This window comes from Callorhinus ursinus, unplaced genomic scaffold, assembly GCF_003265705.2.
Source record: "Callorhinus ursinus isolate GAN/ISIS: 27379988/994484 unplaced genomic scaffold, GSC_fseal_2.0 scaffold1, whole genome shotgun sequence".
NCBI classification, from domain to species: domain Eukaryota; kingdom Metazoa; phylum Chordata; class Mammalia; order Carnivora; family Otariidae; genus Callorhinus; species Callorhinus ursinus.
Genome location: NW_027397063.1, coordinates 74,339,804 through 74,362,873, shown reverse-complemented (window position 1 = coordinate 74,362,873; position 23,070 = coordinate 74,339,804). Strand labels below are relative to the sequence as shown.

At 38.3% G+C, this 23,070-nt stretch overlaps 1 protein-coding gene across 2 annotated transcripts in view; it reads left to right on the top strand.

Annotated features, from left to right (window-relative positions):
- Window positions 1-1,888: 1,888 nt before the first annotated feature.
- ATP11B (ATPase phospholipid transporting 11B (putative)) overlaps window positions 1,889-23,070 on the top strand; it is a 124,950-nt gene continuing 103,768 nt past the window's right edge. The window contains exon 1 of one of the 2 annotated variants that reach the window (XM_073896721.1): window positions 1,889-2,192. In XM_073896721.1, coding sequence (XP_073752822.1) covers window positions 2,166-2,192 — 27 coding nt within the window. In that variant the 5' untranslated portion in view covers window positions 1,889-2,165. The remainder of the gene's footprint in view (window positions 2,193-23,070) is intronic. The other variant, XM_025878088.2, reaches the window with a different exon arrangement.

The following is a 23,070-nucleotide window of genomic DNA, read 5'->3' as shown; positions in this document are numbered from 1 at the left end:
CCTCTGTAGCATTTAGAATCAAGTCTTCTTCCCAACTTCTATCTTTTGGAATTTAGGACACAGTTAAATAATAATGCACAAAGTATCATTTAGATTTCTACTTCTTATGTTGTCTTGATAAATATTAGTGGCATATAAGTAAAAATTTCCAGGCCTAACTTTAATCAGACCACTTGCAGATGAAAAGAAGTTACACTAAGTAGGTATGGTGATATTTTTGTTTCTTTACATATCTTAAGAACATGAGCTTTGTTGCTTGACCATCCAGGATCTGAATCCCAGCTTTGCCAAGTTATTTAAGCCGAGCAAGTTATTTAACCTGAGCTTCCATTTCTGTATCCATACATTGGAAATAATAATTTCAACTTGAAAGGGTTGAGGGAGGTTAAATTAGACCATGCAAGTAAAGAGCTTAGTACAGGGTCTGGGACACACAAGTGCTCCATGAATGGTAGTGATATTTTATTACTATAACAATAAGTAAATATATCTCAAACTTCCTTTTAGGGTCATAAAGCAAGGTCAGAACAAAAGTGAGACTACTTTTTTCTCTTAATATCTGGCTAATTTCTGTACCTGGATTATTTATAATATAAAATTCCACTGCTAGTTTTATAGATCATAAATATCCCTAAGGAAAGGCTCTATTTGTGGCACTGGATAATCATTATATAATATGGAATGTTTATTGAAACTAAAAGATTATGTATATATACAATAACTTGCCTGGTCACTTACTCTCATTTCTGTTTTCTCTTAATTAAAAAATTGTTTTGGCCGCCTGGGTGGCTCAGTTGGTTAAGGGACTGCCTTCAGCTCAGGTCATGATCCTGGAGTTCCAGGATCAAGTCCCGCATCGCATCGGGCTTCCTGCTCAGCAGGAAGCCTGCTTCTCCCTCTGACCTCCTCTCATGTGCTCTCTCTCTCAAATAAATAAATAAAATCTTTAAAAAGATTGTTTTAACCACAAACACCTGTATGTTGGTGAAGTGTTAATTCAGCAAAAATACTGCACACGATACATATAGAACACTCATGACCTACGTGGGGCTACTTTTGAACAAGACGGAGATCTAGCACTTCGTTTCAACCTTCCAAGTCAAAGCCTTGTTCTAGTTGCTTTTACACTCATTTCTCCTTACCTTTATTTATACACACCCTTATCTTACCTAGGTCTTGCTACTTCTAGAGTGTTTTTGATTGCAGGAGTTTGACAGTTAACAGTAAACAACTACCTTTCCATACAAAATATTGCCCCCCCCCCCAGCCTGTTCAATTTAGCCAGCAAAACAGAGTATCTCGTCCATTCTCCGGGAAACGGTGGCCCAGACTGGATCAGGCACAGGGGCAGTGGCAACTCTTCTCAAAACTAGAGGCAGTGATCAAGATTCCCCTTGCTCCAGCTCAGTCATTTGCTTAAGAAGAGGGCTGCGTTATGCAATGAGAAAAAGACTTCGAAAATTTAATTGAACCCAAACTGGAGACCTCTGGGAATTAACTTTCAGTCACTACACTCGAGAATGTGCGTGTGCGTGTTGGGGGACCAGGGGACCAAAGAAGGCAGACAGCCACAGACCTGCAACAGGAGGTAGAAAGAGTCGGCAAGAGGCTGCAGACTCCGAAGACAGACGCGATTTAATCCGACCGCTGGATTGGGAGAAGGGGGGGAGGTGTGGAACAGAAGGAAGAAGCCGCGTTGGAGAAGCCGCACCCGGCCAGGCCGGCTGCCGGTCCCGCCCACCCGGCTGACCCCCAGCTCCTGACCGCTGCTTAGCGCGCCGGGTCCCTCGGTCCGCACAGCTCCTTTCGTCACGTCCGGGGGCGGGCCGGGGCGCCGGGGGCGGTCCCGGGTGGGGCTGAGGGGCCGGCCTGGGCGGGGGTGGGGTTGTGGTGGTGCTTCGGGTGACAACGGTCAATAATGAAGGTGGCTGCGGCGCGGCGGCAGGCTCAGCTGCGCCGGGCGGGGGCGGCGCCGGGGCCGCGCCTGTAGGACCTCGGGGCCGGCGCGGCGAAATGGGGACCCGGCGCGGGGAGTGAGGTGGCGGCGGCGGCGAGCGGAACTTCAGCCAGAGGGGCACTCCCGCTCCCCCCTCTGGCTCGTCAGCTTCCACCTGCAGCCCCTCGGCCCCCGCGTCCCGCGGGACCGGGACGGCGCCGGCGGGGGCATGTGGCGCTGGGTCCGGCAGCAGCTGGTAAGTGCCTCCTCTCCTCCGGGACGTCTGCCGCCGCGCGGCCTCTCGGGCCCGGGCGGCGGGGAAGGGCCGGCGGCGCGGAGCCGCGAGGCCGGGGCGCGGGCGCCGGGCTAGGCCGCGGCGGAGGCGGGCGCGGGGCCCGAGCCGGAAAGCCCCGCACAGCTCCCGCACGAATCTCGCCTCCGAGCCCGGGACGCCGAGGCCGGCGGGAGGCGGCTGCTTCCTGCCCGCGCTTCTGGTTTCCTTGGTTCTCGCCGCTCCTGGGCGCCGCGTCCGCAATCGGGAGTCCCGAGCGGGCTCGGCGTCCCCGCTGAGGAAACAGGGCGAGGGAACGGAAAGAGAGTAGGTGCTGGGGAGAGACGAGAGGCTTCTCTTTCCTGCCCCTAACAATTTGGGACACGTTTGAGGGAAGGGGAAGGGGAGAATTTATCTTCAGCTCCTTCTTGTCAGTTTTCAGTTAGGGTGTCACGATTCAGTGTTGCGTTAGTTACCAAGGAGGAGGGTACCTTATCTAATGTGACCACTCGCCTCGGAAGAAATTTTACTCAAGCCCTAGGTGAGGGAAAGAGAAAATATTCGAACACCCCGTCAGCTTTCGGAAAAGAGGTGTACGAAAGTTTTGAAGGACTGTTTTTCCCTCTTACCTTGTCTTCACCCCACCCCAAGTCAAACTTTTGGATTGTGAAACCTTACTTTTTCCCGTTCTCTCAAGGCAGTTTGAACGACAGAGGTTTGGGACCGGTGGTTAACTTCTCAGTTTTACTGAAACATTTGGAGAATGTCATTTTATTCCTGTCATTTTATTCTCCAAATAAAAGGGTGGTTTAAGGCATATAAAAAGCGCCACCTTTCTCAGAATTAATTCAGAGAGAAAAATCTTTCCTGCCTCCTGGCAACTATAGCCCAGAAAATACAGCACTAAGGTGACAGTGACAATGAGGACAGAAATTGTTCCTGGCTGAAGAAGCCTAACCTTAGCTCGTTGATGAGGTCTTTCGCTGGTTACTGCTTAATTTCTAAGTTGCATTAATTAATGTTTCTACAGTTCAGTGTTCTCATTTACTGATTCAAAAGGCAACGCAGCAAAAACGACTTTTGTGGCACGGTAAAGATTTTGTGGGACTGAAACATTTATACCTCTTTTTTCCTGCTCTAGAACAGCATTTTAATGTTAAATCTATTTCAGAGTCAGCCTTCTGTTAATTCATTTTGCAAAGGGCATCGCTCAGAAAAATATAAATAAAACTGGAACTGCCTGCCGTTCAAACAAATGTTGTCTTCCTATTTTTAGCTAATTGTAAATTCAGGTATTCCATATATATGCCTTATTAGGACACTAAGCTAATGATGTCATTATAATACTATATGGTAATACCTTGGCCTTGTTGCAATAAGCCATAGCACAACTTGACTCTGAAAGTTAATTATTACAGGTCTGATCTCATGCTTTTGATTTGCCAGTCTTCATGTATAGAAGGTTTATTTACCTAGTACTGTTTTTGTGTGGTAGGAAGATCATTCAAAAGTGGTTTTCTTAAAGCTTTTCCTAGTAGATTAAGACATCGCTTCTAAGTGTTAGGTATTTCTGTTAACCTGAATAAAATCTCAGTTGTATAACCACTCTCATCTTCAAGACAGGCAATCTGGTAATGTTTTTTAAAATGGCTTCAAATGAACACAACTAAAAGGAAGGGCAGGAAGTTGTATGGTTAATTTACAAGACACCTGCCTTACTGGGTGATTAACAAGTTGAACAAGTTAGTGTGCATAAAAAATGCTATCTCTGACTTTTAGTTGCTCGCCTCACTGGTTTTACTTTTAAGTTATCAGCTCTTCTAAGTATGTAATCAGATCTGTGCTAATGTAGGACTTTGTATCTCTGATTAAGTTTATACAGTCACTTAAATCATACATTACGGATAGTGGATACACAGAGTAATGAGAGTATATTTTGCTATCTCGGACATCTATTTTAGTTACTACACCAGGAATTATTCAGCTCAGTGTAGTTTAGATTATGCTTCCGTTTGCTCAGTGGATTTTGTCACCATATCTTTTAACAATAGGTTCATTTTAAAAATTCAGGTAAGTGGGACAAACTTGGGGAAATTAAATTGCAGGGACAGGTTTTTTTTTTAATTATAAACACTTTATTCATTATATGAATCCTGATTTTCAACAACTTAGGTTGTCTTGCCAAAAAAAAAAGTTTCCTGTCATTTTATTACAAAAGTAATTCCTATGCTCTTAGTACTTCATAATTTAAGAAAATTTTGACTCCTTATTTCCACAAAGTATTTTCAATTCTTGACGCAATGAGAAAACTCAAAAGGTTGATGTTTTCCAACTTGGGGAAATAGAGTGAAAAGAAAAGATTGGCTTGGGGCACCTGGGTGGCTCAGTTGGTTAAGCAGCTGCCTTCAGCTCAGGTCATGATCCCAGGGTCCTGGGATCAAGACGGTATTGGGCTCCGTGCTGGGTGGGAAGCCTGCTTCTCCCTCTCCCACTCCCCCTGCTTGTGTTCCCTCTCTTACTGTCTCTCTGTTAATTAAATAAATAAATTTTAAAAAATCTTAAAAAGAAAAAGATTGGCATATCTTTTTTCTTTTTCTTTTGTTCTTTTTTTGGCTCACAGTGCTAAAGTTTGTTTACACTAAGAAAATTCTAAGCAAAATTTCTTATGTTTTTCTGGTACAATTAGTATTCAGAGTGTACTCATTATTCTGACAGCATATTATGTGTATTAATCCCTTAGAGATGATAGCACCTTGATTATAATAGTGGTAATTCTATTAGCTACTCACTGTATGCTAATATTTGGATTTGTATGGTAGCCATTAACCACATTAAAATTAAAATTCAATTAATTAAATTAAAAATTCATGTGCTTATTAGCTACCATATTGGACAGTTCAGAGTAAAACATTTTCATTATCACAGAAAATTCTGTTGGACAGCACTTCTTTAGACTTTTTTTTTTTTTTTTTTTTTAAGGTAGGCTCCATGGTAGGTATGGGCATGAACCAACAACCCGGAGATCAAGACCTGAGCTGAGATCAAGAGTTGGATGCTTACCAACTAAGCTACCCAGGCACCTCACTTCTTTAGATTTTAAATGAAAGCCTTTGCTAATGTGTATTTTAGTTGACGTGTAATATTTCTTTACAGGACAGTGTAATGCTGTGCTTTTAAAGCACTTACTGTGTGCAGACATTATAATGCTAAATACTGGAGATACAAATGTAGGCCTTATTCATCGCTGTATGTTCAGTCTCACTGTACTTGACATAGAGTAGACATTGGGTACATGTATGCTGAATAAATGAAAAGGTAAGGAAAGAAAGAATGAATCCATAGTATTGCTTCTGTGTTTAGAGATAAAATGACAAAATTCAAGATTGACTACTCCAGAAGAAAGTTAGAAAAGTACTGTAATTTTACAAAAATACAACTTAATCTTGTCATACCAGGATACTGTTTCTTAAATTGTTCTGTAAAGTAGTGCCTTCAGATTTGTATTGGCAATAGTGAAAGGGCTGGTGAGATTGTCTTCTGATTCGCTGAGAAAGATGGCAAGCTGTTAACCTAAACTCTTTCAACTTTCTGTTCTCTCACACTTACCAAACTTGTTTATATCTGTATTTAATCTTTCCTTTCCACCTGTCACAAAGAAAGGTGTGACTGTCCTCTTTTCCAAACTAACCAGTCCACTTGTGCTTTTAATTTTGTTCTTTCATCCAGCTCTCCACACTCCCTATTAATTATCTATATAGTATGTTTACCCTAGTCTTTTCCTTAAACATGTGAATATGTTCAGGCCTCCCTCTAGTTTACTTTGTCCTATACTTGTAACTCTCAAATTCTTTTCAGTTTTCTAGAAAATAGATCTGTCCTGTATAATTGTGCTGTCCAGTACACTTGAAATGTGGCTAGTTTGAATCAAGACATTCTTAAGTGTAAAATACACACAAGATTTTAAAAACAGTACAAAAAATAATGTAAAATATCTCAATTTTTATGTTGGTTACATGTTCATATTTAGGCTATATTGGGTAAAGTAAAATATTTCAATTAATTTTTCCTGTTTCTTTTTATTTATTTTTCTAATGTGGTTACTAGAAATTTTAAAATTGTATATGTGGCTTGCATTTGTGACACATGTTATATTTCTGTTAGTGCTGCTGGTAACATTAAAAGTGTGTTCCTGTTTCTGTATAGCACACAATATAAGGCTAAGTATCACACTCACTAGACTGTGACTATCTTAGGGCAGGGACATACCTTGTTCATGTTTATATCCCTTGTACTCAAGACAGCAGCTGGCCCATTCATTGTACGTACCCACCCACCAAATGTGGGTTGAATTAATGAATCAGTATCATTTATTTCAGCATCAGTTTAGAAGTACCTGTGTTCTTTGCCTTTCTCTCAAGAGTAGGAAAAGGAGGCGCACAGGCCTATGATAGTATTATTTTGGTGTATCTAATTAAGTTTTAACCTCAGGAATTTAATGTTTAAGAACCCAGATCTTTGAATATTTGCTCCTTTTATCTCCATCTTTAGACACATATTCTTAGATACCCACTTTTTCATTTAATAGGGAGGTTAAGCATTAGAGGAATCCCAAGTATCCCAGCAGCATTGAAGTAGGGACTTTGCTTAGATTCTCCAAAAGAACCTTATGATGCTATTATTGTCATTAAATATCCCTTCAATCCCTGCAGTCTGTTTTCAACATAGCAGCACAGTGATCTTATTAAAAACACAAGTTGGATCATGTAATTCCTGCGCTTAAAACCTTCTAAGGATTTGCTTTCTTGCTCAGAGTAAAGTCTGTGTTTGATCTGTATCTCTCTGTGCACCCTCCCCCCCACCTTGACCCCCCAAACCACTTCTCATCTCCCATCACTCTTACTTCACTTTGCTTTATCCACACTGCTGCCTTGCAGTTCATCAGAAGTGTCAGGCATACCTCAATCTCAGGATCTTTGCCCTGGCTGTTACCTCTGCCTGGAATGCCACCCTTCCCAACTCCCCCCATCCCCTTATCTGCTGGTTCCTTTACTCCTTTCAAGTCTTTATTCAGTTGTTACTTACCAATGAGGCCTTTTCTGGACATTCGATATAAAACTCTAACCCTCCCCAGTACTTCCCTATCCCCCTTACCTGCTTTTTATTTCTCTAAGTACTTAACACTATTTAACATACTCTGTAATTTACTTGTCTCCTTTATCTCATGAAGGCAAGGGTTTTTGTCTAGTTTTCGTTCTCCATATAACAAAAACTGTTTCTCATTTATTTCTTTTTCATTTATTTACTCATTCACTCGAACATTTTCTGAACACCTAATCTGTGATAGCATGTTGCTAGGCTCTCGAACTACAAAATAAAGCAACCTCATCCTACTCAGTCTTCCAAGAGTCTCTTCTTCCCAAATGGATATTTAGATTGTTGTCATTTTTTTCTATTACAAAAAATGTTGCAGTGGCCATTCTTATTTATGTTTATGGTTGTTTTTTTTTTATTGAAGTACTTAGAAGTGGAATTGCTGTAACGGGGTGTGTACATTATAACTATTACATGCATTGCCAAATTATTTTCCAAAACGTGAGAGTTCCCCTTTCCCTACCTCTTGGTCAACACTTTGTACTGTCACACTTGAAGAAATTTACCAATCTGGATGGGTGTGAATTGTATTTTATTTTGTTCTTATTTGCATTTTCCTGATTGCTAATGAGATTCAAGTGTCCTGTATTTCACTCATATGAATAGATTTCTCATTTTTCTATTGGATAGTTTGTCTTTTCCCAATACTTCTTTCTGTAGTCTGTATTCCTATTCTTTGTTGTGGTTGTAAATCTTTTCTTCCAGTTCGTCCCTTTTTGTATTTAACTTTGTTGATGGTGTCTTTTTTTGATAGAGAAATTTTAAATTTATTTGTAGGTAAATTTATTAGGACTAATGATTTTGGTCTTTATTAGTTGTTTAGATAGTCTTTTCCTATGCCAGGATCATAGAGCTATTTTTCTAGTGTTTTCTTCAAATTGTCTTAAAATTTAGTTTTTCAACATTTAGGTCTCTAGTATATCTGGAGTTGATTTTTTATGTATGGAATAGAGAATTTACTTTACTTTCTCCCATATGGAAATTTATTTGTCCTGGTACCTTTTATTGAATGAGCTATCTTTTCCCCACTAATGGATGTTGTTTGCTTTCTCTGTTATATACCAGCATTCTCTTTCACATATCATGTTCTCTTCCTAGATTCTCTATTTAGTTTCATTCACCTGTTGATCTGGCGTACCAATAATGCACTTTTTTATTAAGTTTTTAATTTTAATTCCAGTGTAGTTAACATACAGTGTTATATTAGTTGCAGGTGTACAATATAGCGATTCAGCAATTCTATACATTACTCAGTGCTTATCATGGTAAGTGTGCTCTTAATTTCCTTCACCTATTTCACCCATCCTCCCACCCACCCCCCTCCGGTAACCATCAGTTTGTTCTCTATAGTTAAGAGTCTGTTTCTTAGTTAGGCTCTTTCGCCTTTTTCTCCCTTTGCTCATTTGTTTTGTTTGTTTGTTTGTTTGTTTGTTTGTTTTAAAGATTTTATTTATTTGACAGAGAGAGGCACAGCGAGAGAGGGAACACAAGCAGGGGGAGTGGGAGAGGGAGAAGCAGGCTTCCCGCAGAGCAGGGAGCCCGATGCGGGGCTCGATCCGAGGACTCTGGGATCATGACCTGAGCAGAAGGCAGATGCTTACGACTGAGCCACCCAGGCGCCCCTCATTTGTTTTGTTTCTTAAGCGAGATCATATGTATTTGTCTTTCTATGACTGGCTTATTTCGCTTAGCATTATACTTGCTAATATTATACTTGCATTATACTTGTTGCACATGGCAAGATTTCATTCTTTTTTATGGCTGAGTGATATTCCATTGTTTTGTGTGTGTGTGTGTGTGTGTGTGTGTGTGTGTAACACATCCTTTTTATTTTTATTTTTAATTTTTTAAATTAACATATAATGTGTTATTTGTTTCAGGGGTACAGATCTGTGATTCATCAGTCTTAGACAATTCACAGCGCTCACCATAGTACATACCCTCCCCAGTGTCCGGAACCCAGCCACCCCATCCCTCCCACCCCCCTCCACTCCAGCTACCTTCAGTTTGTTTCCTGAGATTAAGAGTCTCTTACGGTTTGTCTCCCCCTCTGGTTTCATCTTGTTTCATTTTCTCTCCCTTTCCCTATGGTCTTCTGTCTTGTTTCTCAAATTCTTCACATCAGTATAATACATCTTCTTTATCCATTTATCTATTGATGGACACTTGGGCTGCTTCCATAATTTGGCTATTGTAAATAATGCTGCTATAAACATAAGGGTGCATGTATCCCTTTGAATTAGAGTTTTTGTATTTTGGGGGTAAATACCCAGTAGTATAATTACTGGATCGTAGGATAGTTCCATTTTTAACCTTTTGAGGAATCTCCATATTGTTTTCCATAGTGGGTGCACCAGTTTACACTCCTACCAGTAGTGCACAAGGATTTCTATTTCTCCACATCCTCTGCAACACCTATTGTTTCTTGTGTTTTTGATTTTAGCCATTCTGATAGGTGTGAGGTGATATCACATTGTAGTTTTGATTTGCAGTTCTCTGATGACAAATGATGTTGAGCATCTTTTCATGTGTCTGTTGACCATCTGTATTTCTTCTTTGGAGAAATATCTATTCATGTCTTCTGCCCATTTTTTAATTGGATCATTTGCTTTATGGGTGTTATATAATTTCTTTGTATACTGTGGATACTAAGCCTTTAACGGATATGTCATTTGCAAATATGTTCTCCCATTCAGTAGGTTGTCTTTTAGTTTTGTCGATTGTTTCCTTTGCTGTGCAGAAGCTTTTTATTTTGAGGTAGTCCCAATAGTTTATTTTTGCTTTCATTCCCCTTGCCTTTGGAGACATACCTAGAAAAATTTGCTGCCTCCAGTGTTGGAAAAATTACTGCCTTTTCTCTCTTCTAGGATGTTTATAGTTTCAGGTGTCACATTTAGTCCTTAATCCATTTTGATTTTATCTTGGTCTGTGGTATAAGCCAGCGGTCCAGTTTCATTCTTTTGCATGTAGCCATCCAGTTCTCCCAACACCATTTATTGAAGATGCTGTCTTTTCTCCATTGCATATTCTTTCCTCCCTTGTCAGAGATTAATTGACCATATAAACAGGTTTATTTCTGGGCTTTCTATTCCATTGATCTATGGACCTATTTTTGTGCCAATACAATACCGTTTTGATTACTATGGCTTTGTAGTATAACTTGAAATCTGGAATTGTGATACCTCCAGCTTTGTTTTTCTTTTTCAAGATTGTTTTGACTGTTCGGAGTCTTCTTTGGTTCCATACAAATTTTAGGATTACTTGTTCTAGTTCTGTGAAAAATGTTGTTGTTATTCTGGTGGGAGTACATTAAATCTGTAGATTGTTTTGGGTACTATGGACATTTTAACAGTATTTGTGCTTCCAATCCATGAGCATGGAATATTTTTCTACTTGTTTGTGTTGTCTTCAATGATCTTTCATCAGTGTTATATAGTTTTCAAAGTAGGCTTTCACCTCTTTGATTAAGTTTATTCCTAGGTATTTTATTATCTTTGGTGCAGTTGTAAATGGGATTACTTTCTTAATTTTTCTTTCTGTTTCTTCATTGTTACTGTTTAAAAATGCATGAATTTCTGTACATTGATTTTGCATCCTATGACCTTACTGAATTCATTTATCAGTTCTAGTACTTTTTTGGTGGAGTCTTTAGGGTTTTCTATATATAATATCATGTCTTCTGCAAATAGTGAAAGTTTTACTTTCCTTACCAATTTGGATGCCTTTTATTCCTTCCTTTTGTCTGATTGCTGTGGCTAGGACTTCCAGTACTATGTTAAATCCAGTACTTTGTTAAATAACAGTGGTGGGAGTGGACGTCCCTGTCTTGTTCCTAATCCTGGGAGAAACAATTATCAGTTTTTCCCCATTCAGTATGATGTTAGCTGTGGGGTTTTATATTGGACTTTATTATGTTAAGGTGTGTTCCCTCGAATCCTACTTTGTTGCAGGATGAATGGATGTCCTACTTTGTCAGATGCTGTTTCTGCATCTATTGAAATGATCATATGGTTTTTATCCCTTCTTTTATTGGTGTCATGTATCACATTGATTGACTTGTGAATATTGAACCACCCTTGCATCCCAGGGATAAGTCCCACTGATTGTGATGAATCATTTTTTTACCATATCATTGGATTTAGTTTGCTAATAGTTTGTTGAGGATTTTTGCATCTATGTTGATCTGGGATATTGGCCTGTAGTTCTCTTTTTCTGTTGTGTCTTTATCTGGTTTTGGTATCAGGGTAATACTGGCTTCATAGAATAAATTAAAAAGTTTTCCTTTTCTATTTTTTGGACTAGTTTGAGAAGAATAGGTATTATCTCTTCCTTAAGTGTTTGGTAGAATTTGCCTGTGAAGCCATCTGGTCCTGGACTTTTTGTTTGTTGGGAGTTTTTTGATTATTAATTCAATTTCACTACTGGTAATTGGTCTGTTCAAATTTTCTATCTCTTCCTGATTCATTTTTGGGAGGCTATATGTTTCTAGGGATTTATCCATTTCTTCTAGGTTGTCCAATTTGTTGGCATATAATTTTTCATAATATTCTGTTATAATCTTTTATATTTCTGTGGTGCCAGTTGTTATTTCTCCCCTTTCCTTTCTGATTTTATTTATTTGTGTGTTCTCTCTCTCTCTCTCTTTTTTTTTTTTTTTTTTGAGTCTGGCTAAAGGTTTGTCAATTTTTTTGATCTTTTCAAAGAACTAGTTCCTGGTTTCATTGAGCTGTTCTTTTTTTTTTTTTTAGTTTCTATTTCATTTATTTCTGCTCTAATCTTTCTTATTTCCTTCCTTCTACTAATTTTGGGTTTTGTTTTTCTCTTTTTTGATCCTTTAGGTGTAAGGATAGGCCGTTTATTTGGGATTTTTCTTTCTTCTTTAGGTAGGCCTGTATTGCTATAAACGTCCCTCTTAGAAAGCTTTTGCTGGGGTGCCTGGGTGGCTCAGTCAGTTAGGCGTCTATCTTTGCCTCAGGTCATGATCCCGGGATCCTGGGATCGAGCCCTGCATTGGGCTCCCTGCTCAGCGGAGAGCCTGCTTCTCCCTCTCCCTCTGCTACACCCCTTGCTTATACTCTCTCTGTCAGATAAATAAATAAAATCTTAAAAAAAAAAAAAAGAGCGGCGCCTGGGTGGCTCAGTTGGTTGAGCGACTGCCTTCGGCTCAGGTCATGATCCCAGAGTCCTGGGATCGAGCCCCGCATCGGGCTCCCTGCTCAGCCAGAAGCCTGCTTCTCCCTCTCCCACTCCCCCTGCTTGTGTTCCCTCTCACGCTGTCTCTCTCTCTCTCTCTCTCTCTTTCTCTGTCAAATAAATAAATAAAATCTTTAAAAAAAAAAAAAAGCTTTTGCTGCATCCCAAAGATTTTGGACCATTGTGTTGTCATTTTCATTTGTCTCCATGTATTTTTTTATTTTCTCTATGATTCCTTGGTTGACCCATTCATTGTTTAGTAGCATGTTATTTAACTTCCATGTATTTGTGTGCTTTCTAGGTTATTTTCTTGTGGTTGATTTTTGTTTTAATAGCATTATGGTCAGAAAAGATGCATGGTATTACTTTGATCTTTTTGAGTTTGTTGAGACTTGTTTTGTGGCCTACTATGTGATCTGTTCTGGAGAATGTTCCATGTGCACTTGAAAAGAATGTGTATTCTGCTGTTTTAGGATGGAATGTTCTGAATATATCTGTTAGATCCATCTGGTCCAATGTGTCATTCAAAGCCAACAAGTTTCCTTGTTGATTTTCTGCGTGGATCATCTATCCATTGATGTTAAGTGGAGTGTTATGCACTGTCTTAATTACAGTATTTTTATAAGTCTTGACATCTGGCTGAGCAGACCCCAGTCCTTTTTTTTTCCTTTCAGAATTGCATTGAACTTTACTATTCCATATGTTATATAGATTCAGTTTGTCTAATTCTGTGGAGAATCTTTCTAGGATTTTGATTGGCTTTGTATTGAATTTGGTAAGTTCCTTTTCATATTTTTTTCTTTGATGAGGTAGAAGCTATGGATTATATTTCATTATTTTCTACCTATACCTATAAATTGAGTATCTCTATCCACATACAAATAATATAGGGATTTAAGTTTTAACTCCAGTATTTCTTCTGTCACCTTCCACATTACTATTATGTAATAGTGTAGTTCTGCTTTTTTCCTTTTATCAGCTTTATTAAGACTTATCTCACATACCATACAATTTACCCATTTAAAATATTCAGTTTTTTTAGTATATCCATAGAATTGTGCAGCCATCACCACCGTCCAATGCTAGAACATTTTTATACCCCCTAAAAGAAATGCCCTGCCAGTTAACTTCTACTTTCCATCCTCACAAACCTCCAGCCCCCAGCCCTAATTAATCACTAATCTAACTCACCATTGTTTCTTGCATACCACCTGATCTCTCTGGGTTCGCTTTTTTAATAAAATACATCCTTTAGTAATTTTTAAGCAAGGGTTTGTAGGGATGATCTGTCTTAGTTTTTATGTCTTTATTTCATAATTATTATTGAACACTAGGTAGATACAGCATTCTAGATTAACATTTACTTTCAACATATTGAAGGTACTTCTTATTTAATTGCTTTCTGACATTTGTAATTGCTGGTATAAAATATGTTTTTAATCTAATTGCCATTACTGTTGGTAATCTGTGTCCCATTGATTTTAAGATTATCTCTTTGTCCTTGATATTTTGCAATTTTGCTGTATCTGTCATATTTTTTCATGTTTTTCCTGCTCTGCACTTGTGTCTGCTTTCAATCTGAAGGCTTTATTGCTATGGTTCAGAAAATTTTTCAGCCATTTTTTTTCTTTAAATATTGCTTCTCAGCCTTTAATTTTCTCAGTCTAGAACTCTTGCTTGATACTAATCTGTCTTCTATGGCTCTTAACTTCTTTTTCATATTTTTCATCTGTTTTCTCTCTGTGTTGCTTTCACTGTGAATTCCTTAGTTCTAGCTTCCAATTCACTAATTCTCTCACCTGTGTCCAGTCTAGAGTTCATCCTGTCCTCCGAATTTTTAATTTAAATGACTGTTTTTTATTTCCAGAATTTATTGGATCTCTCAATTTCATCTTTTCTTGATGCATATCTGCTTGGTTTTTCTCAGAATATTTTCTTTTTTAAAAAAGTAGATATTATTATCTCTTTGGAGGTTTTATACATATTTAAAGGTATACAGCTTTTTTCAGCTTCCTTTTCAGTTGAATCTGACCCTAGGGCCCAGGTACAAAGCGGTGCTATTAATCCTTATCATGCCATAGGAACTGAACTTCAGACTGCTTCTTTCCAGACACAGAGTCCCAAAGGCTCAGCCCCTGATTACAGAAATGGTTATCTTATTTTAAGGCTAGCTAAGTCTTCTTAATTAAAGAAAAAAAGATATTTTATCCATGTCTGCTTTTGTGAAGAAAAGGGAAGAGCTCAAAGTGTGGACTTTTCCAAGGTCAGTAGCTAATGAATACCAGTGTCAAGATGTGAACCCAGAGAGTTTTTCCAGGGAGTTTAGCAGTGTGGAAGAGAATTAGCAACAGCAGCAGTTTTCCCTATTATCTCTCATTCCCAGTCCTGCCATCTTAAATCTGTTCAAGAGTGAGGCAAGGTAGAGGAGAGATCACAACCAACACCAAAGAAATACAAACAATTATAAGAACATATTATGAACAACTATATGCCAGCAAATTAGATAACCTGGAAGAAATGGATGCATTCTTAGAGATGTATCAACTAACAAAATTGAACCAGGAAGACATAGAAAACCTAAACAGACCTATAACCACTAAGGAAATTGAAGCAGTCATCAAAAATCTCCCAACAAACAAAAGCCCAGGGCCAGATGGCTTCCCAGGGGAATTCTACCAAACATTTAAAGAAGAATTAATACCTATTCTCCTGAAACTGTTCCAAAAAATAGAAATGGAAGGAAAACTTCCAAACTCATTTTATGAGGCCACCATTACCTTGATCCCCAAACCAAAGACCCCATCAAAAAGAATTACAGACCAATATCCTTGATGAACGTGGATGCAAAAATTCTCACCATGATACTAGCCAATAGGATCCAACAGTACATTAAAAGGATTATTCACCACGACCAAGTGGGATTTATCCCTGGGCTGCAAGGTTGGTTCAACATCCGCAAATCAATCAACGTGATAAAATATATTAACAAAAGAAAGAACAAGAATCATATGATCCTCTCAATAGATGCAGAAAAAACATTTGACAAAGTACAGTATCTGTTCTTGATCAAAACTCTTCAGAGTATAGGGATAAAGGGTACATACCTCAATATCATAAAAGCCATCTATGAAAAACCTACAGTGAATATCATTCTCAGTGGGGAAAAGCTGAGAGCTTTCCCTCTAAAGTCAGGAACACGGCAGGGATGTCCACTATCACCACTGCTATTCAACATAGTATTAGAAGTCCTAGCCACAGCAATCAGACAACAAAAAGAAATCAGAGGCATCCAAATTGGCAAAGAGGAAGTCAAACTCTCACTCTTTGCAGATGATATGAAACTTTATGTGGAAAACCCAAAAGACTCCACCCCAAAACTGCTAGAACTCATACAGGAATTCAGTAAAGTGGCAGGATATAAAATCAATGCACAGAAATCAGTGGCATTCCTATACACCAACAACAAGACAGAAGAGAGACAAAATTAAGGAGTCAATCCCATTTACAATTGCACCCAAAACCATAAGATACCTAGGAATAAATCTAACCAAAGAGGCAAAAGATCTGTACTCAGAAAACTATAAAATACTCATGAAAGAAATTGAGGAAGACACAAAGAAATGGAAAAACGTTCCATGCTCATGGATTGGAAAAACAAACATTGTGAAGACGTCAATGCTACCTAGAGCAATCTACACATTCAGTGCAATCCCCATCAAAATACCATCCACTTTTTTCAAAGAAATGGAACAAATAATCCTAAAATTTGTATGGGACCAGAAGAGACCCCGAATAGCCAGAGGAATCTTGAAAAAGAAAAGCAAAGCTGGCGGCATCACAATTCCAGACTCCCAGCTCTATTACAAAGCTGTCATCATCAAGACAGTATGGTACTGGCACAAAAACAGACTTATAGATCAGTGGAACAGAATAGAGAGCCCAGAAGTGGACCCTCAACTCTATGGTCAACTCATCTTCGACAAAGCAGGAAAGAATGTCCAATGGAAAAAAGACAGTCTCTTCAACAAATGGTGTTGGGAAAATTGGACAGTCACATGCAGAAGAATGAAACTAGACCATTTCCTTACACCACACACAAAAATAGACTCAAAATGGTTGAAAGACCTAAATGTGAGACAGGAGTCCATCAAAATCCTAAAGGAGAACACAGGCAGCAACCTCTTGGACCTCCGCCACAGCAATTTCTTCCTAGAAACATCACCAAAGGCAAGGGAAGCAAGGGCAAAAATGAACTTTTGGGACTTCATCGAGATAAAAAGCTTTTGCACAGCAAAAGAAACAGTCAACAAAACCAAAAGACAACCAACAGAATGGGAGAAAATACTTGCAAAGGACATATCAGATAAAGGGCTAGTATCCAAAATCTATAAAGAACTTATCAAACTCAACACCCAAAGAACAAATAATTGAATTAAGAAATGGGCAGAAGACATGAACAGACATTTTTCCAAAGAAGACATCCAAATGGCCAACAGGCACATGAAAAAGTGCTCAACATCGCTCGGCATCAGGGAAATCCAAATCAAAACCTCAATGAGATAGCCCCTCTCACCAGTCAGAATGGCTAAAATTAACAAGTCAGGAAAAGACAGATGTTGGCGGGGATGTGGAGAAAGGGGAACCCTCCTACACTGTTGGTGGGAATGCAAGCTGGTGCAGCCACTCTGGAAAACAGTATGGAGCTTCCTCAAAAAGTTGAAAATAGACTACATATGATCCAGCAATTGCACTACTGAGTATTTACCACAAAGATACAAATGTAGGGATCTGAAAGGGGTATGTGCACCCCGATGTTTATAGCAGCAATGTCCACAATAGCCAAACTGTGGAAAGAGCAAAGATGTCCTTCGACAGATGAATGGATAAAGAAGAAGTGGTATATATACACCATGGAATATTATGCAGCCATCAAAAGGAATGAGATCTTGCCATTTGCAACGACGTGGATGGAACTAGAGGGTGTTATGCTGAGTGAAATAAGTCAATCAGAGAAAGACATGTATCATCTGACCTCACTGATAGGAATTCTTTTTTTTTAAGATTTTATTTATTTGAGAGAATGAGAGAGAGAGAGAGAGAGCACATGAGAGGGGGAGGGTCATATGAGGAATTCTTAATCTCAGGAAACAAACAGGGTTGCTGGAGTGGTGGGGGGGTGGGAGGGATGGGGTGGCTGGGTGATAGACATTGGGGAGGGTATGTGCTATGGTGAGCGCTGTGAATTGTGCAAGACTGTTGAATCACAGATCTGTACCTTTGAAACAAATAATGCAATATATGTTAAGAAAAAAAAAAGAAGATAGGAGGGGAAGAATGAAGGGAGGGAAATCGGAGGGGGAGACAAACCATGAGAGAGAGACGATGGACTCTGAAAAACAAACTGAGGGTTCTAGAGGGGAGGGGGATGGGGGATGGGTTAGCCTGGTGATGGATATTAAAGAGGGCACATTCTGCGTGGAGCACTGGGTGTTATGCACAAACAATGAATCATGGAACACTACCTCAAAAACTAATGATGTAATGTATGGTGATTAACATAACAATAAAAAATTTAAAGTAAAAGTTAAAAAAAAAAGAAAGACTAGAAAATGAGTTAGGAGAGATTTCTAGGTGGCAGCGGTACTCTGGAGTGACAGGTGTATAGAGGAAAAGGAGAGAAGTGATCAAGAGTTCTTTTAGTTAGTCAGCAATGGCCATTCTCAAGTTGACATAATATTTTAGGTACCAGAAAAAGTTAGGACTTGCTTGAACCTTAATGTATATCTCCTCTTGAAAATGTTATCTACCATAAAATGCAGTACATATAAATTGGATTTGAACAGCATGGCAAATTTTTTGGAAGTTTTTCAAGTTTTTAATTTCCTTTTTGTCTTGAACCTTAGGGACTCAAAATTTTATTTTGAAGTTTGACAAGTTTGTGGTATTGAAATAGAAATTGGAAATGCTGAAAAAATATACTCCATTTTTATTAATAACTTTTATTATATCTGTAATGAAATTATATCATACATTTAACTCTGTTCAGAAGGGTGTATTTGATAATTTCCTATAAAGAAAAAAGTGAGTCATAAGGGCCAGCTGGGTGGCTCAGCAGTTAAGCGTCTGCCTTCGGCTCAGGTTAGGATCCCAGGATCCTGGGGTCGAGTCCGCATCAGGCTCCTTGCTCAGCGGGAAGCCTGCTTCTCCCTCTCCCACTCCCTCTGCTTGTGTTCCCTCTCTCGCTGTCTCTCTCTCTGTCAAATAAATAAAATCTTAAAAAAAAAATAAAGTGAGTCATCTAATGAGCTACTACTATTTCAGTCAAAATTTTACTAATTTTACTTGATGTTTTGGTTTTTTTTTGTGCTTATTAAGAGGCCTTATTTTTTCTAAATGAAGTTTTATCCAGAACAGAGGCCCTAACTTCTATTTTGATATTTCCACCGTACTGAGCATAAAACCTAATATATAGTCAATGCTCATAGTATTTATAAATTGAATTTTTAAAAATTAAGTTATAGGATAATTTAATAAATGACATACTAAGTAGCTTGATATTTCAGAATGTTCAGATATTTTTACTGAAATTTGGTACAGTGCCTCATATAGTATCAAGCACATTTTTCCCAATAAATACTTGTGTTACATATTGGTATTCTAAGATTTTGCTTTGAAGAGTCCTTTGCCTTGAGTGCAATTGTTAGGCAAAGCTTAAGTAGTATATAGTCGGTTCAGGTCTTAGTCATCTGTTACCTAGGAAATTGTTTCTTTACTCTTGCATCTCCTGAACTACAAAGGGAATATAGATATTCTTGCTTATCTCAGTTCTCCACTGTACTCTTTAATATACAAATTTGAAAAATGCCAACAAAGATGTGAAGGTGGACTTGATTCTTTACTACTGAAAGGTAAGTGGTTCTCTAATGTGTGTTTTCCTATTGAAATTTAAAAGTAAAGGCACTGGCCTCTACCTAGATATTCAGCAGACCCCCTGACTTTATGGCTCCAACTCTTTATGCAAATTTAAAGGAAATTGGTGCAGTGCCTACTTGCCAGTGTTGATCAGCCCTTTTTCCAGCACATATTTGCAGAATTTGAAAAAAAAAAAGAAACTTAGGAATTTATTAGGAGACAGTAAAAGTCAAAATTCTTAAGTAATCAGAGATGCTTTTAACAGTTTTTATAATGTCTCCTAGACCATGAGCTCCCTAATGATGATGTTTCATATAGATTGAGATCAGGTTGTTAGTGATCTATGCAAAATGAGAAAAACTAGGTTAGTGTAATGCACCTGTGGCCGTGTGTGTGCAGTGCTTACATTCGTAGATGTACTTGTTTTTGAGAACTGTATTTTTAACTTTTAAAAAATAAACTTTTTTTATCTTAGAATACTTTCAGATTTACAGAAAAGTTGCAAAAGAATACCGAGAATTCCTGTAGATTCCCTTCACCCAGTTTCTCTCTCTCTCTCTTTTATTTTTTATTTTTATTTTATTTTTTTAGATTTTATTTATTTATTTGACAGAGAGAGACACAGCGAGAGAGGGAACATAAGCAGGAGGAGTGGGAGAGGGGGAAGCAGGCTTCCCACTGAGCAGGGAGCCCTACACGGGGCTTGATCCCAGGACCCTGAGATCATGACCCGAGCCGAAGGCAGACGCCTAATGACTGAGCCACCCAGGCGCCCCTCTCGCTCTCTTTTAAATAAGGTTTTATTTATTTATTTTAGAGAGAGACAGAATGCCTGTGAGAGCCTGTGAGCTGGAGCAGGGGCAGAGGGGGAGGGAGAGAAGCAGACTCCCTGCTGATGACAGATGCTGGGCTCTCAGGGCTCGATCTCAGGCTCCTGAGATCATGACTTGAGCTGAAATCAAGAGTGGGATGCTCAACCGACTGAGCCACCCAGACGCCCCACACCCAGTTTCTCTTATTGTTAACATCTTGTATTACTAGGCTACACTTGTTACACTAATGAACCAATACTAATGCGTTATTATTAGTTAAGCTCCATACTTTATTCAGACATTGTTATTTTTTCAAGAAAATTCTTCTGCTTCAAAATCCCATCTGGGATAACATATTACATTTAGTAATTCCTTGATCTTCAATAATTTTTTCTTTCTCATAGCTTTGTTTTTCTCCCTCTTTATCAGATCCTTCATTTCAAACCTGAATATATGATTCGTTTACACAAAAAAAATCTTTCATTTTTTTTTTTAAAGATTTTATTTATTTGACAGACACAGCGAGAGAGGGAACACAAGCAGGGGGAGTGGGAGAGGGAGAAGCAGGCTTCCGCGGAGCAGGGAGCCCGATGCGGGGCTCGATCCCAGGACCCTGGGATCATGACCTGAGCTGAAGGCAGACGCTTAACCATCTGAGCCACCCAGGCGCCCCAAAAAAATCTTTCATTTGATCCAGCTGTAGTTAATCGCTCTCCCCACTTCCTCACTCTCCTCTTCATCCCCATTCAATCAATACATTGTAGCCCTTTTAACTGTTATATTCAAACTGTGTTGACAAAAGCCACCAATGATTTCCTAATTATTAAATTCAGCACTCTTTTTTCAGTTCTCATTTTTCTTTACAGTATATGAAATAATTCCTTCTTGCAACTTCCTGTGTTTCTGCCATACCACTTCTCTGTTTTCCTTCCTATCTGGTGATCTTTCTCCTTTGCTTATTCTTTCTCTCCCACATGTGTCTTAAATGATAGCCTTGAGAATTCCATTTCTTGCTCTTATTCTCTTCTTCCTCTGTACACTCATAATAGGCAGTCACATGCGTGTTTTTTTTTTTATTTTAACTATCATCATTATGCTTGCTGGGTTCCAATCTCAAGTCCAACCCTCTTTCCTTAACATCTAAACAAAAATATCCAGTTGCTTTCTAGATAACTGTGCAGGGAGTCCCATGTTGAAATCAGAAAATAATTCCAGTCTGATCTTAAATACGTGAGTAGAAATAGGAAGTTAGGTGATATCTGAGGTAAATAAGGCCAAATCACTAAGGTTTTATCAACTCCAAGTGGGCAGGGACCAAGTCATCTGTTTTTATCACCTGTGGTCCTTAGCTTACTACAGAGCACATAGAAAGTACTCAAATACTCTTTTTGAGTGCTAAAGTAAATTCTTTTCATTACATGTAGAAGTCAAGAATTGCAGATCAGTACAATTTTAATAGTCATTTTGCAAGGTAAATGAACTGCTTGCTCCCTGGAAGAACTGAAAATAAGCTAAAATACTCTTGTGTTTTTTTAAAAATAAATTTTTAGAATTATGTCAGTTGGACCCAGTGTTGCTAAATAATAATTTTTCTGCTTAAAGTTTAATTTTCAAGTTTTTGTAACAATAGTTTTAAGATTTGCTGGGCCCTGTTTGTTTTACCTTGTATGGACATGTTTTATTTTCTTCATGTTTCTCAGGTTCCCAGCAATATAAAATTAATAAGGTAATTATTGTTTTTCTACCCTGTTGTTTTCTACTCTTTGTTTCAATTCTTGTCTAAATAGCTAAGTAGGATTCACTTAGCATGTCTGTTCTTTAACTTCAATATATTTTTATGTTGTTATTGTTTGTAATTTTTTACCTAATACATTATCCTGTTTAAATCTGTACTTGGAAATATTTGTTGTTGTTTCCTGATATGAATACTGGCTATACTATACTGCTCATGGTAAAAGCAGTAGCTTCTAACTTAAGGGATTCTGTTATAGATCCAAAACAGAATACTTATAACTTACATTTTGGTCTCCCAAGTACCTAGTTGCTTTTCCACCATATCAGACCCTAACAAATATTTTATAAATGCTTCATCCCTTCTTATCCTGTGATAAAGTTTAAATACATAACCTGACTGACTACTTAATAACTTATTTAAAAAATCAACATCAAATTGAAGTTGTTATATGAAGGAAAAATAAATACACTTATTAATACCTATTTCAGTATATAAATGTGCAGTCATGATGTCAGTAGACATAATAATCAAATGGTATAATCATTGTGAATCCATGGCCACTAATGCAGACTGCTAAAAGTGTAGTGCACAGGCATACCTTGGAGATGTTGTGTGTTCAGTTCCAGAGCACCACACACAGTAAAGGGAGTATCACAATACAGCAAGTCGAATGAATTTTTTGGTTCCCTAGTGCATATAAAATTTATGTTTATACTCTATTAAGTGTGCAGCAGTGTATGTCTAAAAAAATCTATGTACATACCTCTGTTTAAAAATACTTTCTTGCTAAAAAATACTAACAATAATCTCAGCTTTCAACAAGTCATAATCTTTTTGCTGGTGAAGGGTCTTGCCTGGATGTTGATGGCTGCTGACTGATGAGGGTGGTGGTTGCTAGAAGTTGGGGTGGCTGTGCCAGTTCTTTCCTAAATAATTAAATAGAATTCACACTGTGTCTCTCTTCTTTGACTTCAGTATGCTTTTTCATGTTGTTTAGAATTTTGTGGTTGTGTCTTTGTGCTTGATGTTTTTAAATATTAAACTTTGGATATACTGTGTA